The sequence below is a fragment of the Oncorhynchus gorbuscha genome, unplaced genomic scaffold (assembly GCF_021184085.1).
Source record: "Oncorhynchus gorbuscha isolate QuinsamMale2020 ecotype Even-year unplaced genomic scaffold, OgorEven_v1.0 Un_scaffold_178:::fragment_2:::debris, whole genome shotgun sequence".
NCBI classification, from domain to species: Eukaryota; Metazoa; Chordata; class Actinopteri; order Salmoniformes; family Salmonidae; genus Oncorhynchus; species Oncorhynchus gorbuscha.
The window spans coordinates 1-15,944 of NW_025744907.1; the positions used below are offsets into that span (position 1 = coordinate 1).

Sequence of the window (15,944 nt, forward strand, 5' to 3'; positions counted from 1 at the left end):
GGAGCAGCCGCAGCACTTGCCCGCTTAGCATTCTGACAACAAGAACAACAACAACAACACTGGAGTAAGAGAAAGGAGGCTTATTTTAGGAGGCTCAAATGATCTCTTCAGCTCGACGGCTATTAGCTAACCGCTTCTATAAAGGTACATAGTTAGCTGCCTGTAGCTGTAGCGCTAGGTTAATAGTAGTTGCAGTAGTTGTCCATCACATCATATACATCAGTGTTAGTTGTAGAAGTTGGCCCTAACCACTGAAAGAGGATCAAAACAAGTCACCACCCTATAATGGTTAAGAGTAGGATAATCTGATCCTAGATCTGTGATCAGGTACAACTTCCACCTTGAGTTGTAGCGCTAGACTAACTGGCTTGGCAAACTAGCTAGACTAACTGGCTTGGCAAACTAGCTAGACTAACTGGCTTGGCAAACTAGCTAGACTAACTGGCTTGGCAAACTAGCTAGACTAACTGGCTTGGCTAACTGGCTTGGCTAACGAGCTAGACTAACTGACTTGGCAAACTAGCTAGACTAACTGACTTGGCAAACTAGCTAGACTAACTGGCTTGGCAAACTAGCTAGACTAACTGGCTTGGCTAACTAGCTAGACTAACTGGCTTGGCTAACTAGCTAGACTAACTGGCTTGGCTAACTAGCTAGACTAACTGGCTTGGCTAACTAGCTAGACTAACTGGCTTGGCTAACTAGCTAGACTAACTGGCTTGACTAACTAGCTAGACTAACTGGCTAACTAGCTAGACTAACTGGCTTGGCTAACTAGCTAGACTAACTGGCTTGGCTAACTAGCTAGACTAACTGGCTTGGCTAACTAGCTAGACTAACTGGCTTGGCTAACTAGCTAGACTAACTGGCTTGGCTAACTAGCTAGACTAACTGGCTTGGCTAACTAGCTAGACTAACTGGCTTGGCTAACTAGCTAGACTAACTGGCTTGGCTAACTAGCTAGACTAACTGGCTTGGCTAGACTAACTGGCTTGGCTAACTAGCTAGACTAACTGGCTTGGCTAACTAGCTAGACTAACTGGCTTGGCTAACTAGTTCACCTTGGGGTCGAAGGAGGCCTTGTTTCTGGTCAGTAGCTCCTCCACACTCTGACGGATCTCGTGACTGATGTTCCTCGCCTCAAATGTGGCTATGTCCTCTCTTACCCCCCTCTTAGCCAGGAAACTAGAGCGAGAGCGAGACAGAGAAAGAGACAGAGAGAGAGAGAGAGAGAGAGAGAGAGAGAGAGAGAGAGAGAGAGAGAGAAAGACAGAGAGAGAGAGAGAGAAAGACAGAGAGAGAGAGAGAGAAAGACAGAGAGAGAGAGAGAGAGAGACAGACAGACAGACAGAGACAGACAGACAGACAGACAGACAGACTCACAAATCTGATAATGGGGCAGCTAATGTTAATTCAAGCCTGAAGTTATTGAAGTAAAACTTCTAACTCTAATTAAGAGCTAACAGTGACAAATCACCCGGTTTATTAGTCATATACATCCTAACACACTCTGTATCACACACACCTAACACTGCTCAGAGCGGCTGCACTCACTCAATTAACACAATCAGCAACTGCAGATTAGGTTCTCAGACACTTCCTCTAGAATGGCTTGCAGACTAATGAGTGTTACTAATGACTACAACAAGCCATTTACCAGAATAGACTACGGATGGACACACACACACTGACAGAATACACTACGGATGGACACACACACTGACAGAATACACTACGGATGGACACACACACAGACAGAATACACTACTGATGGACACACACACAGACAGAATACACTACAGATGGACACACACACACACAGACAGAATACACTATGGATGGACACACACACACACACGCACTGACAGAATACACATATTATTATAATACACTATGGATGGACACACACACACACACACTGACAGAATACACTATGGATGGACAGACACACACACTGACAGAATACACTATGGATGGACACACACACACACTGACAGAATACACTATGGATGGACACACACACACACTGACAGAATACACTATGGATGGACACACACACACTGACAGAATACACTATGGATGGACACACGCACACACACACTGACAGAATACAATACGGATGGACACACACAGACAGAATACACTACGGATGGACACACACACACACAGAATACACTACAGATGGACAAACACAGACAGAATACACTATGGATGGACACACACACACACACACAGAATACACTACAGATGGACAAACACAGACAGAATACACTACAGATGGACACACACACACACACACACACACAGAATACACTACAGATGGACAAACACAGACAGAATACACTACAGATGGACACACACACACACACACACACACACACACACACACACACACACACACACACACACACACACACACACACACACACACACACACACACACACACACACACACACACACACACACACACACACACACACACACACACACACACTACACTACGGATGGACACACACACAGAATACACTACAGATGGACACACACACAGAATACACTACAGATGGACACACACACACAGAATATACGACAGATGGACACACACACGCACACACTGACAGAATACACTATGGATGGACACACACACACACTGACAGAATACACTATGGATGGACACACACACACACACTGACAGAATACACTATGGATGGACACACACACACACACACTGACAGAATACACTATGGATGGACACACACACACACTGACAGAATACACTATGGATGGACACACACACACACTGACAGAATACACTATGGATGGACACACACACACACACACTGACAGAATACACTATGGATGGACACACACACACACTGACAGAATACACTATAGATGGACACACACACACTGACAGAATACACTATGGATGGACACACACTGACAGAATACACTACGGATGGACACACACACACTGACAGAATACACTGTGGATGGACACACACACTGACAGAATACACTGTGGATGGACACACACACTGACAGAATACACTGTGGATGGACACACACACTGACAGAATACACTGTGGATGGACACACACACACACACACTGACAGAATACACTATGGATGGACACACACACACACTGACAGAATACACTATGGATGGACACACACACACACTGACAGAATACACTATGGATGGACACACACACACTGACAGAATACACTGTGGATGGACACACACACTGACAGAATACACTGTGGATGGACACACACACTGACAGAATACACTATGGATGGACACACACACACACTGACAGAATACACTATGGATGGACACACACTGACTGCGGTCTGGTCCTACTAAAAGGTTGACACAGAGGTGAAAAATATTCCTGTCCCGTCTTGCCAATTTTGCACCTGTACTGTCCTGTTCCCGCAACAGATCTATAACCCCGGAACGTTCCTGTCCCTTCCAGACAACAATCAATCCCGTCCTGTCCCATGCTCATTTATGCGCACAGAAATATAGTACCAGTCAAAAGTTTGGACACACCTACTCAATCAAAGGTTTTTCTTTATTTTTACGATTTTCGACATTGTAGAATAATAGTGAAGACACCAAAACTATGAAATAACACATATGGAATCATGTAGTAACCAAAAATGTGTTTTACAAATCAAAATACATTTTATATTTGAGATTCTTCAAAGTAGCCACCCTTTGCCTTGATGACAGCTTTGCACACTCTTGGCATTCTCTGAACCAGCTTCATGAGGTAGTCACCTGGAATGCATTTCAATTAACAGGTGTGCCTTGTTCAAAGTTAATTTGTGGAATTTATTTACTTCTTAAAGCGTTTGAGCCAATCAATTGTTTTAGCCAATCAGAAGATAGCCCTATTTGGTAATAGACGAAGTCCAAGAAACCACTACTAAAGGACACCAATCAGAAGAAGAGACTTGCTTGGGCCAAGAAACGAGCATGAGACAGGTGGAAATTTGTCCTTTGGTCTGATGAGTCCAAATTTCAGATTTTTGATTCTGACCAGCATGTCTTTGTGAGACGCAGAGTAGGTTAAATCTAGCCTTGGTTTCCTGTAGACAGACAAATCTAAGTTTTAAGTGTTCGGATCACAAAGAAGAACATTCGTGAGATGCAGAAAAAATGAAACGATGCTGGAGGAGACGCCATCTGTCAATCATGGTGGAGGCAATGTGATGGGGGTGCTTTGGTGGGAGATTTGTTCAGGGTAAAAGGGATCTTGAAGAAGGAAGGCTTTTCACTCCATTTTGCAACGCTATGCCATAACCTGTGGACAGTGATTAATTGGAGCCAATTTCCTCCTACAACAGGACAATGACCCAAAACACAGCTCTAAACTATGCAATAACTATTTAGGGAAGAAGCAGTCAGCTGGTATTCTGTCTATAATGGAGTGGCCAGCACAGTCACCAGATCTCAACCCTAACAAATTGACAACTAGAATGCCAAAAGTCTGCGAGGCTGTAATTGATACAGATTCTTTAAAAAAGAAAAGTTTGAAGGACACAATTATTATTTATAACTTTGTCAACGTCTTGACTATTTTAATTATTTTATTTTACCTTTATTTAACCAGGCAAGTCAGTTAAGAACATATTCTTATTTTCAATGATGGCCTGGGAACAGTGGGTTAACTGCCTGTTCAGGGGCAGAACGACAGATTTGTACCTTGTCAGCTCAGAGGTTTGAACTCGCAACCTTCCGGTTACTAGTCCAGCGCTCTAACCACTAGGCTACGCTGCCGCCCCTATATTTCCTATTCATTTTGCAAGGACATTTCTAAGTGAACCCAAACTTTTTACTACCGTTAAAAGTATGGGTTCACTTAGAAATGTCCTTGTTTTCCACGAAAACATACATGAAATGAGTTGCATATATCTAAAAATATATTTTTAAAATGATCCCAGCCCCCGTCCCCACAGGAGGCCTTTTGCTTTTTGGTAGGCCGTCATTGTAAATAAGAATTTGATATTAACTGACTTGACTAGTTAAATAAATGTTAAATAAAAAATATAAAAAAGATGAATGGATGATCTCCGCATTTGTGGTTCCCACCGTGAAGTATGGAGGAGGAGGTGTGATGGTGTAGGGGTGCATTGCTAGTGACACTGTCTGTGATTCATTTAGAATTCAAGGCACACTTAACCAGCATGGCTACCACAGCATTCTGCAGCGATACGCCATCCCATCTGATTTGCACTTAGTGGTAAGATCATTTGTTTTTCAACAGGACAACACACCTCCAGGCAGTGTAAGGGCTATTTGACCAAGAAGGAGAGTGATGGAGTGCGGCATCAGATGACCTGGCCTCCACAATCACCCAACCTCAACCCAATTGAGATGGTTTGGAATGAGTTGGACCGCCGAGTGAAGGAAAAGCAGCCAACAAGTGCTCAGCATATGTGGGAACTCCTTCAAGACTATTGGGAAAGCATTCCAGGTGAAGTTGTTTGAGAGAATGCCAAGGCTTCCTATTTTGCAACAAAGTATCCTTTACTCCTGCTGCCAAACATACCCTCGTAAAACTGGCCATCCTACCGACACTCTCTCTCTCGGCATTAAGCTATTGGGGTGGCATGCTCTACCTCTCTCTCTACCTCTCTCTCTACCTCTCTCTCTCTACCTCTCTCTCTCTACCTCTCTCTCTCTACCTCTCTCTCTCTACCTCTCTCTCTCTACCTCTCTCTCTCTACCTCTCTCTCTCTACCTCTCTCTCTCTACCTCTCTCTCTCTACCTCCTTTCCTCCCTCCGCATCTCTCACCTCTTCATGCTGACCCAGGAGGTGTCGAAGATGCCCATGAGTCGCAGCACCCCCTCCAGGATGTCTCTGATAACGTCAGGAGGCATCCTCAGGGAGCGGATCTCTGATAGAGACTCTGGCTTGATGTTCCCCACAGCTCGCTTAGCCTCATCCACCAGGGGCTACAGACACACACACAGATTAAACAAAGATCAGGTGTGTGAATGTGTCTGTGATTTGATGTTCCCTACAGCACACTCTGTCTTATCCAGGTTAAATGTAGGCCAGCTATGCTGTTGGACTATGGACAAAACCTGTGTTTGATTGTGTTGGTCAATCCAGTATCCTCTAAAACGACAGGTAAAACAACAGAGGTACAACAACAGAGGTACAACAACAGAGGTACAACAACAGGTACAACAACAGGTACAACAACAGAGGTACAACAACAGAGGTACAACAACAGGTACAACAACAGGTACAACAACAGGTACAACAACAGAGGTACAACAACAGAGGTACAACAACAGAGGTACAACAACAGGGGTACAACAACAGAGGTACAACAACAGGTACAACAACAGGTACAACAACAGAGGTACAACAACAGGTACAACAACAGAGGTACAACAACAGAGGTACAACAACAGGTACAACAACAGGTACAACAACAGGTACAACAGAGGTACAACAACAGAGGTACAACAGAGGTACAACAACAGAGGTACAAACAACAGGGGTACAACAACAGGGGTACAACAACAGAGGTACAACCGAGGTACAACAACAGGTACAACAACAGGTACAACAACAGGTACAACAACAGGTACAACAACAGAGGTACAACAACAGAGGTACAACAACAGGTACAACAACAGGTACAACAGAGGTACAACAACAGGTACAACAATATATATATATATATATAGGTAAAACAACAACAGAGGTACAACAACAGGTACAACAACAGGTACAACAACAGAGGTACAACAACAGAGGTACAACAACAGAGGTACAACAACAGAGGTACAACAACAGAGGTACAACAACAGGTACAACAACAGGTACAACAACAGGTAAAACAACAGAGGTACAACAACAGGTACAACAACAGGTACAACAACAGGTACAACAACAGGTACAACAGAGGTACAACAACAGAGGTACAACAGAGGTACAACAACAGAGGTACAAACAACAGGGGTACAACAACAGAGGTACAACCGAGGTACAACAACAGGTACAACAACAGGTACAACAACAGAGGTACAACAACAGAGGTACAACAACAGAGGTACAACAACAGAGGTACAACAACAGGTACAACAATATATATATATATATATATATAGGTAAAACAACAGAGGTACAACAACAGGTACAACAACAGGTACAACAACAGGTACAACAACAGAGGTACAACAACAGAGGTACAACAACAGAGGTACAACAACAGAGGTACAACAACAGAGGTACAACAACAGAGGTACAACAACAGAGGTACAACAACAGGTACAACAACAGAGGTACAACAACAGAGGTACAACAACAGAGGTACAACAACAGGTACAACAACAGAGGTACAACAACAGGTACAACAACAGGTACAACAACAGAGGTACAACAACAGGTACAACAACAGAGGTACAACAACAGGTGTACAACAACAGGTACAACAACAGAGGTACAACAACAGAGGTACAACAACAGAGGTACAACAACAGAGGTACAACAACAGGGGTACAACAACAGGTACAACAACAGAGGTACAACAACAGAGGTACAACAACAACAGGTACAACAACAACAGGTACAACAACAGAGGTACAACAACAACAGGTACAACAACAGAGGTACAACAACAGAGGTACAACAACAGAGGTACAACAACAGAGGTACAACAACAGAGGTACAACAACAGGTACAACAACAGGTACAACAACAGGTACAACAGCAGAGGTACAACAACACAGAGGTACAACAACACAGAGGTAAAACAACACAGAGGTAAAACAACACAGAGGTACAACAACACAGAGGTACAACAACACAGAGGTACAACAACACAGAGGTACAACAACAGAGGTACAACAACACAGAGGTAAAACAACACAGAGGTAAAACAACACAGAGGTAAGACAAAATAAACAACAGAAACAACAGATAATACAGAGATGTGAATGTGGGGACATGTATTGTAAGGGTATTCTGGTTGTATTCACCTGTACTTCTCTCAGCTCGTCGTCTATTTTCCCCTTCCTCTCTTCACACTTAGACACCTCCTGAGCAATCTTCCCTTTGATTTTCTCCATCTCAGTCTTCTGGTCACTGGCATTCTGAAACCCAGAACAAAGAGGGGAGGTGAGGAAGTGATGGAGTCCATTCTGGCTCAGGTGAAAGATGAGATAGAGAGAGGGAGACTGACTTTTCATAACCAATCATCGGAATCAAAAACAATATCACATTTCTACCACCTCATTCTCTCCCCTCATCCTCCCCGTCTCTTCCCATCCCTCCTGCCCTCAACCTCCTAATTTACCCCATCCCTCCTGCCCTCAACCTCCTAATTTACCCCATCCCTCCTCCCCTCAACCTCCTAATTTACCCCATCCCTCCTCCCCTCAACCTCCTAATTTACCCCATCCCTCCTCCCCTCAACCTCCTAATTTACCCCATCCCTCCTGCCCTCAACCTCCTAATTTACCCCATCCCTCCTGCCCTCAACCTCCTAATTTACCCCATCCCTCCTCCCCTCCACCTCCTAATTTACCCCATCCCTCCTCCCTTCAACCTCCTAATTTACCCCATTCCTCCTCTCTTCAACCTCCTAATTTACCCCCATCCCTCCACCTCACTGCCTCCTGTTTGCAGATACATGGGAGAGTTGTTTCTGCCCACAAGGACGCATCTGCCTCCAAATTACACACCCCAAACTCACACCCCTCATTCACAGACAGCTCAATTACAGTACCAGTCAAAAGTTTGGATACACCTACTCATTCAAGTGTTTATTTTTATTATTTTCTACATTGTAGAATATAGTGATGACATCAACACTATGAAATAACACATATGGAATCATGCAGTAACCAAAAAAGTGTAAACAAATCAAAATATATTTACATTTGAGATTCTTCAAAGTAGCCACCCTTTGCCTTGATGACAACTTTGCACACTCTTGGTATTCTCTCAACCAGCTTCATGAGGTAGACACATGGAATGCATTTCAATTAACACGCATGCCTTGTTAAAAGTTCATTTGTGGAATTTAATTCCTTCTTAATGAGTTTGAGCCAATCAGTTGTGACAAGGCAGGGTTTCTTCAAGTGCAGTCGCGCTATGATGAAACTGGCTCTCATGAGGACCCTCACAGGAAAGGAAGACCCAGAGTTACTTCTGCTGCAGAGGATAAATTCATTAGAGTTACCAGCCTCAGAAATTTCAGCCAAATAAACGCTTCACAGAGTTCAAGTAACAGACACATCTCAACATCAACTGTTCAGAGGAGACTATGTGAATCAGTTCTTCATGGTCGAATTGCTTAAAAAAAAAACACTACTAAAGGACAACAAAAAGAAGAAGAGACTTGCTTGGCCTAAGAAACACGAGCAATGGACATTGCTCTGAGATTTTTGGTTCCAAACGCCGTGTCTCTGTGAGAGACAGAGTAGGTGAACGGATGATCTCCACATGTGTGGTTCCCACCGTGAAGCATGGAGGTGGTGGTGCTTTGCTGGTGACACTGTCAGTGATTTATTTAGAATTCAAGGCACACTTAACCAGCAAGAGTGTACAAATATGCAAAAATGATGGCTACTTTGAAGAATCTCAAATATAAAATATATTTTGATTTGTTTAAAACTTTTTTGGTTACAGCATGATTCCATATGTGTTATTTCATAGATTTGATGTCTTCACTATTATTCTACAATGTAGAAAATAGTAAAAATAAAGAAAAACCCTTGAATGAGTAGGTGTCCAAACGTTTGACTGGTACTGAATGCCCTCCCTCTCTCTCTATGACTGAATGCCCTCCCCTCCATCTCTATGACTGAAGAGAAAGATAGTGAGATATCTTCACTAATGAACAGAGCTTTCCCCAATACATCAACCCATCAGGGAGAAGAGGAAAGTGGAAGAAACAGAAAACATTAGCTATGAAGAATGAGGACACACTCACTCAAGCTATGCGGTAGAGCGTAGCAGGTAGAGAGAAGGGCAAAGACACAGAGAAAGTTTGGATGAAAAGTTGCTGCAAAACCTTCGCCTGAAGGAGATGGAAGTCCCTGTGGGGACCCCTGTCCCAGTATATCACTGCCACATCACAAGCCAGACAACACACAAACACACACACACATTACAAACACACACACACATTACAAACACACACACACATTACAAACACACACACACACATTACAAACACACACACACACATTACAAACACACACACATCTCTGGGATCTGAGGCTGGCGGGCCATGCACGGTGGGCTTATGAATAATCAGGGTGAATTATGGGAGGAAAAATTAATAGCTGTCCGAGACAGAGAAGAGTGAGACAGAGAGACACAAATAGAGAGAAAGAAGCTGTTATTAGAATCTGCTCAGCAGTTGTCACGGAAACGGCTTGGCGAATCGTACAGACCAGGCCTGTCCCCGGAGGCTTAAAGAGTTGTCAAAGAGACTTGTCACACACACCTACACACAAAGACAGCTCATGCTCAGAGAAACAACTATACACAAATGTACAGATACACTCCAATGCGCTCGCGCTCGCGCTCGCACACACACACACACACACACACACACACACACACACACACACACACACACACACACACACACACACACACACACACACACACACACACACACACACACACACACACACACACACACACACACACACACACACACACACACACACACACACACACACACACACCTGCATAGAGGTGGTGATCTCCTGCAGGGCTGAGTCTGCCTCCTGCTGTTTGGTCCTCAGCAGAGTGCTCTGCTCAGCAGCCCGCCTCTTCAGCTCATCCACCAATGCCTTCGCTTCGTTCAGCTTAGACACGCCCGCCTGGGGGGGAAAGCCAACCACATCAGATGTCACAATTAGTTCTCATGATAGACTATATTTTCATTCAGCAGAGTGTTTCATCCTAAACAAGATAGTTTGTAATGTGTGTGTGTGTGTTTGTAATGTGTGTGTGTGTGTTTGTAATGTGTGTGTGTGTGTGTTTGTAATGTGTGTGTGTGTGTTTGTAATGTGTGTGTGTGTTTGTAATGTGTGTGTGTGTTTGTGTGTAGTTAACACATACATCTGCAAATGCACTGCTTGCTGCAGGGAGTTTGTATGTGAGCATTACTGTTAGTGAATGCTAAGTAAGTGTATATGGTGTGTATGTAGTGTGTGTGTGTGTGTGTGTTTAGTGTGTGTGTATATGGTGTGTATGTAGTGTGTGTGTGTGTGTGTGTGTTTAGTGTGTGTGTATATGGTGTGTATGTAGTGTGTGTGTGTTTAGTGTGTGTGTGTATATGGTGTGTATGTAGTGTGTGTGTGTGTGTGTTTAGTGTGTGTGTATATGGTGTGTATGTAGTGTGTGTGTGTGTGTGTGTGTGTGTGTGTGTGTGTGTGTGTTTAGTGTGTGTGTATATGGTGTGTATGTAGTGTGTGTGTGTTTAGTGTGTGTGTATATGGTGTGTATGTAGTGTGTGTGTGTGTGTGTTTAGTGTGTGTGTATATGGTGTGTATGTAGTGTGTGTGTGTTTAGTGTGTGTGTATATGGTGTGTATGTAGTGTGTGTGTGTTTAGTGTGTGTGTATATGGTGTGTATGTAGTGTGTGTGTGTTTAGTGTGTGTGTATATGGTGTGTATGTAGTGTGTGTGTGTTTAGTGTGTGTGTATATGGTGTGTATGTAGTGTGTGTGTGTGTGTTTAGTGTGTGTGTATATGGTGTGTATGTAGTGTGTGTGTGTGTGTGTTTAGTGTGTGTGTATATGGTGTGTATGTAGTGGGTGTGTGTTTAGTGTGTGTGTATATGGTGTGTATGTAGTGGGTGTGTGTGTATATGGTGTGTATGTAGTGTGTGTGTGTTTAGTGTGTGTGTATATGGTGTGTATGTAGTGTGTGTGTGTGTGTGTTTAGTGTGTGTGTATATGGTGTGTATGTAGTGTGTGTGTGTGTGTGTGTTTAGTGTGTGTGTATATGGTGTGTGTGTATATGGTGTGTATGTAGTGTGTGTGTGTTTAGTGTGTGTGTATATGGTGTGTATGTAGTGTGTGTGTGTGTGTGTTTAGTGTGTGTGTATATGGTGTGTATGTAGTGTGTGTGTGTTTAGTGTGTGTGTATATGGTGTGTATGTAGTGTGTGTGTGTGTTTAGTGTGTGTGTATATGGTGTGTATGTAGTGTGTGTGTGTGTGTGTTTAGTGTGTGTGTATATGGTGTGTATGTAGTGTGTGTGTGTGTGTGTTTAGTGTGTGTGTATATGGTGTGTATGTAGTGTGTGTGTGTTTAGTGTGTGTGTATATGGTGTGTATGTAGTGTGTGTGTGTGTGTGTTTAGTGTGTGTGTGTATATGGTGTGTATGTAGTGTGTGTGTGTGTGTGTTTAGTGTGTGTGTATATGGTGTGTATGTAGTGGGTGTGTGTTTAGTGTGTGTGTATATGGTGTGTATGTAGTGGGTGTGTGTTTAGTGTGTGTGTATATGGTGTGTATGTAGTGGGTGTGTGTTTAGTGTGTGTGTATATGGTGTGTATGTAGTGGGTGTGTGTTTAGTGTGTGTGTATATGGTGTGTATGTAGTGGGTGTGTGTTTAGTGTGTGTGTATATGGTGTGTATGTAGTGGGTGTGTGTTTAGTGTGTGTGTATATGGTGTGTATGTAGTGGGTGTGTGTTTAGTGTGTGTGTATATGGTGTGTATGTAGTGGGTGTGTGTTTAGTGTGTGTGTATATGGTGTGTATGTAGTGGGTGTGTGTTTAGTGTGTGTGTATATGGTGTGTATGTAGTGGGTGTGTGTGTATATGGTGTGTATGTAGTGGGTGTGTGTTTAGTGTGTGTGTGTTTAGTGTGTGTGTATATGGTGTGTATGTAGTGGGTGTGTGTTTAGTGTGTGTGTATATGGTGTGTATGTAGTGGGTGTGTGTTTAGTGTGTGTGTGTTTAGTGTGTGTGTATATGGTGTGTATGTAGTGGGTGTGTGTTTAGTGTGTGTGTGTTTAGTGTGTGTGTATATGGTGTGTATGTAGTGGGTGTGTGTTTAGTGTGTGTGTGTTTAGTGTGTGTGTATATGGTGTGTATGTAGTGGGTGTGTGTTTAGTGTGTGTGTATATGGTGTGTATGTAGTGTGTGTGTGTGTGTTTAGTGTGTGTGTATATGGTGTGTATGTAGTGGGTGTGTGTTTAGTGTGTGTGTATATGGTGTGTATGTAGTGTGTGTGTGTTTAGTGTGTGTGTATATGGTGTGTATGTAGTGGGTGTGTGTTTAGTGTGTGTGTATATGGTGTGTATGTAGTGTGTGTGTGTTTAGTGTGTGTGTATATGGTGTGTATGTAGTGGGTGTGTGTTTAGTGTGTGTGTATATGGTGTGTATGTAGTGTGTGTGTGTTTAGTGTGTGTGTATATGGTGTGTATGTAGTGTGTGTGTGTTTAGTGTGTGTGTATATGGTGTGTATGTAGTGTGTGTGTGTTTAGTGTGTGTGTATATGGTGTGTATGTAGTGTGTGTGTGTTTAGTGTGTGTGTATATGGTGTGTATGTAGTGTGTGTGTGTTTAGTGTGTGTGTGTTTAGTGTGTGTGTATATGGTGTGTATGTAGTGGGTGTGTGTTTAGTGTGTGTGTGTTTAGTGTGTGTGTATATGGTGTGTATGTAGTGGGTGTGTGTTTAGTGTGTGTGTGTTTAGTGTGTGTGTGTTTAGTGTGTGTGTATATGGTGTGTATGTAGTGGGTGTGTGTTTAGTGTGTGTGTGTTTAGTGTGTGTGTATATGGTGTGTATGTAGTGTGTGTGTGTTTAGTGTGTGTGTGTTTAGTGTGTGTGTATATGGTGTGTATGTAGTGGGTGTGTGTTTAGTGTGTGTGTGTTTAGTGTGTGTGTATATGGTGTGTATGTAGTGGGTGTGTGTTTAGTGTGTTGACACCACCATTCAAAACTTTTGGTTCTCATAGAAATGTCCTTGTTTTCCATGAAAACATACATGAAATTAGTTGTAAAATGAATAGGAAATATAGTCAAGACGTTATAAATAAGTTAAAAATAAGTAATTTTATATTGATTTCGTTAAAGAATCCTCCATTTGCAGCAATTACAGCCTTGCAGACATTTGGAGTTCTAGTTGTCAATTGGTTGAGGCAATCTGAAGAGATTTCACCCCATGCTTCCTGATGGGCACTTCTTACGTACCATACGGTCAAGCTGCTCCCACAACAACTCAATAGGGTAGAGATCTGGTGACTGTGCTGGCCACTCCATTATAGACAGAATACCAGCTGACTGCTTCTTCCCTAAATAGTTATTGCATAGTTTAGAGCTGTGCTTTGGGTCATTGTCCTGTTGTAGGAGGAAATTGGCTCCAATTAATCACTGTGCACAGGGTATGGCATGGCGTTGCAAAATGGAGTGAAAAGCCTTCCTTTTCAAGATCCCTTTTACCCTGAACAAATCTCCCACTTTACCACCACCAAAGCCCCCCCAGACCATCACCCCCAGACCATCACATTGCCTCCACCATGCTTGACAGATGGCGTCAAGCATTCCTCCAGCATATTTTCATTTTTTCTGCGTTTCACAAATGTTCTTCTTTGTGAACCGAACACCTCAAACTTAGATTTGTCTGTCCATAACACTTTTTTCCAATCTTCCTCTGTCCAGTGTCTGTGTTCTTTTGCCCATCTTAATCTTTAATTTTTATTGACCAGTCTTGAGATATGGCTTTTTCTTTGCAACTCTGCCTAGAAGGCCAAAAACCCGGAGTCTCCTCTCCACTGTTGACGTTGAGACTGGTGTTTTGCGGGTACAATTTAATGAAGCTGCCTGTTGAGGACTAGTGAGGCCTCTGTTTCTCAAACTAGACACTCTAATGTACTTGTCCTCTTGCTCGGTTGTGTCCCGGGGCCTCCCACTCCTCTTTCCATTCTGGTTAGAGACAGTTTGTGCTGTTCTGTGAAGGGAGTAGTACACAGCATTGATCTTCAGTTTCTTGGCCATTTCTCCCATGGAATAGCCTTCATTTCTCAGAACAAGAATAGACTGACGAGTTTCAGAAGAAAATGTATATAAACTTTTTTTCTACTGTATTATTGACTGTATGTGTGTTTATTCCATGTGTAACTCTGTGTTGTTGTATGTGTCGAACTGCTTTGCTTTATCTTGACCAGGTCGCAGTTGTAAATGAGAAATTGTTCTCAACTAGCCTACCTGGTTAAATAAAGATGTTCTAAACTAGCCTACCTGGTTAAATAAAGGTGTTCTCAACTAGCCTACCTGGTTAAATAAAGGTGAAATAATTAGATGTTTTTAAAGTTATTTGTTTCTGGCCATTTTGAGCCTGTAATCAAACCCACAAATGCTGATGCTCCAGATACTCAGCTAGCCTAAAGAATGACAGTTTAATGCTTCTTTAAACCGGACAACAGTTTTCTACTGTGCTAACATAATTGCAAGAGGGTTTTCTAATGATCAATTTGCCTTTTAAAATGAGAAACCTGGATCAGCTAACACAATGTGCCATTGTAACACAGGAGTGATGGTTGCTGATAATGGGCCTCTGTACACCCATGTAGATATTCCATTAAAAATCTGCCGTTTCCAGCTACAATAGTCATTTACAACATTAACAATGTCTACACTGTATTTCTGATCAATTTGATGGTATTTTAACGGACACATTTTCTTGCTTTTCTTTTAAAAAACAAGGACATTTCTAAGTGACCCCAAAATGTTGAATGATAGAGTATATAGTGTGTGTATATAGTGTGTGTATATAGTGTGTGTATATAGAGTGTGTGTATATAGAGTGTGTGTATATAGTGTGTGTATATAGTGTGTATATATAGTGTGTGTATATAGTGTGTGTATATAGTGTGTGTATATAGTGTGTGTATATAGTGTGTGTATATAGGTGTGTATATAGGTGTGTATATAGTGTGTGTATAT

The 15,944-nt window shown here is 42.5% G+C and overlaps 1 protein-coding gene across 1 annotated transcript in view; it reads right to left on the reverse strand.

Annotated features, from left to right (window-relative positions):
- Positions 1-8: 8 nt before the first annotated feature.
- The window catches only part of LOC124017319 (cytoplasmic dynein 2 heavy chain 1-like), a gene marked incomplete at its 3' end in the record, with an annotated part of 103,285 nt that continues 87,349 nt past the window's right edge, over positions 9-15,944 (reverse strand). Inside the window, exons 57-61 of the mRNA XM_046332573.1 lie at positions 10,735-10,872; positions 8,011-8,124; positions 5,810-5,970; positions 1,062-1,185; positions 9-32 (exon numbers count right to left, since the gene is read on the reverse strand). Of these exons, the coding sequence (XP_046188529.1) occupies positions 9-32; positions 1,062-1,185; positions 5,810-5,970; positions 8,011-8,124; positions 10,735-10,872 (561 nt within the window). The remainder of the gene's footprint in view (positions 33-1,061; positions 1,186-5,809; positions 5,971-8,010; positions 8,125-10,734; positions 10,873-15,944) is intronic.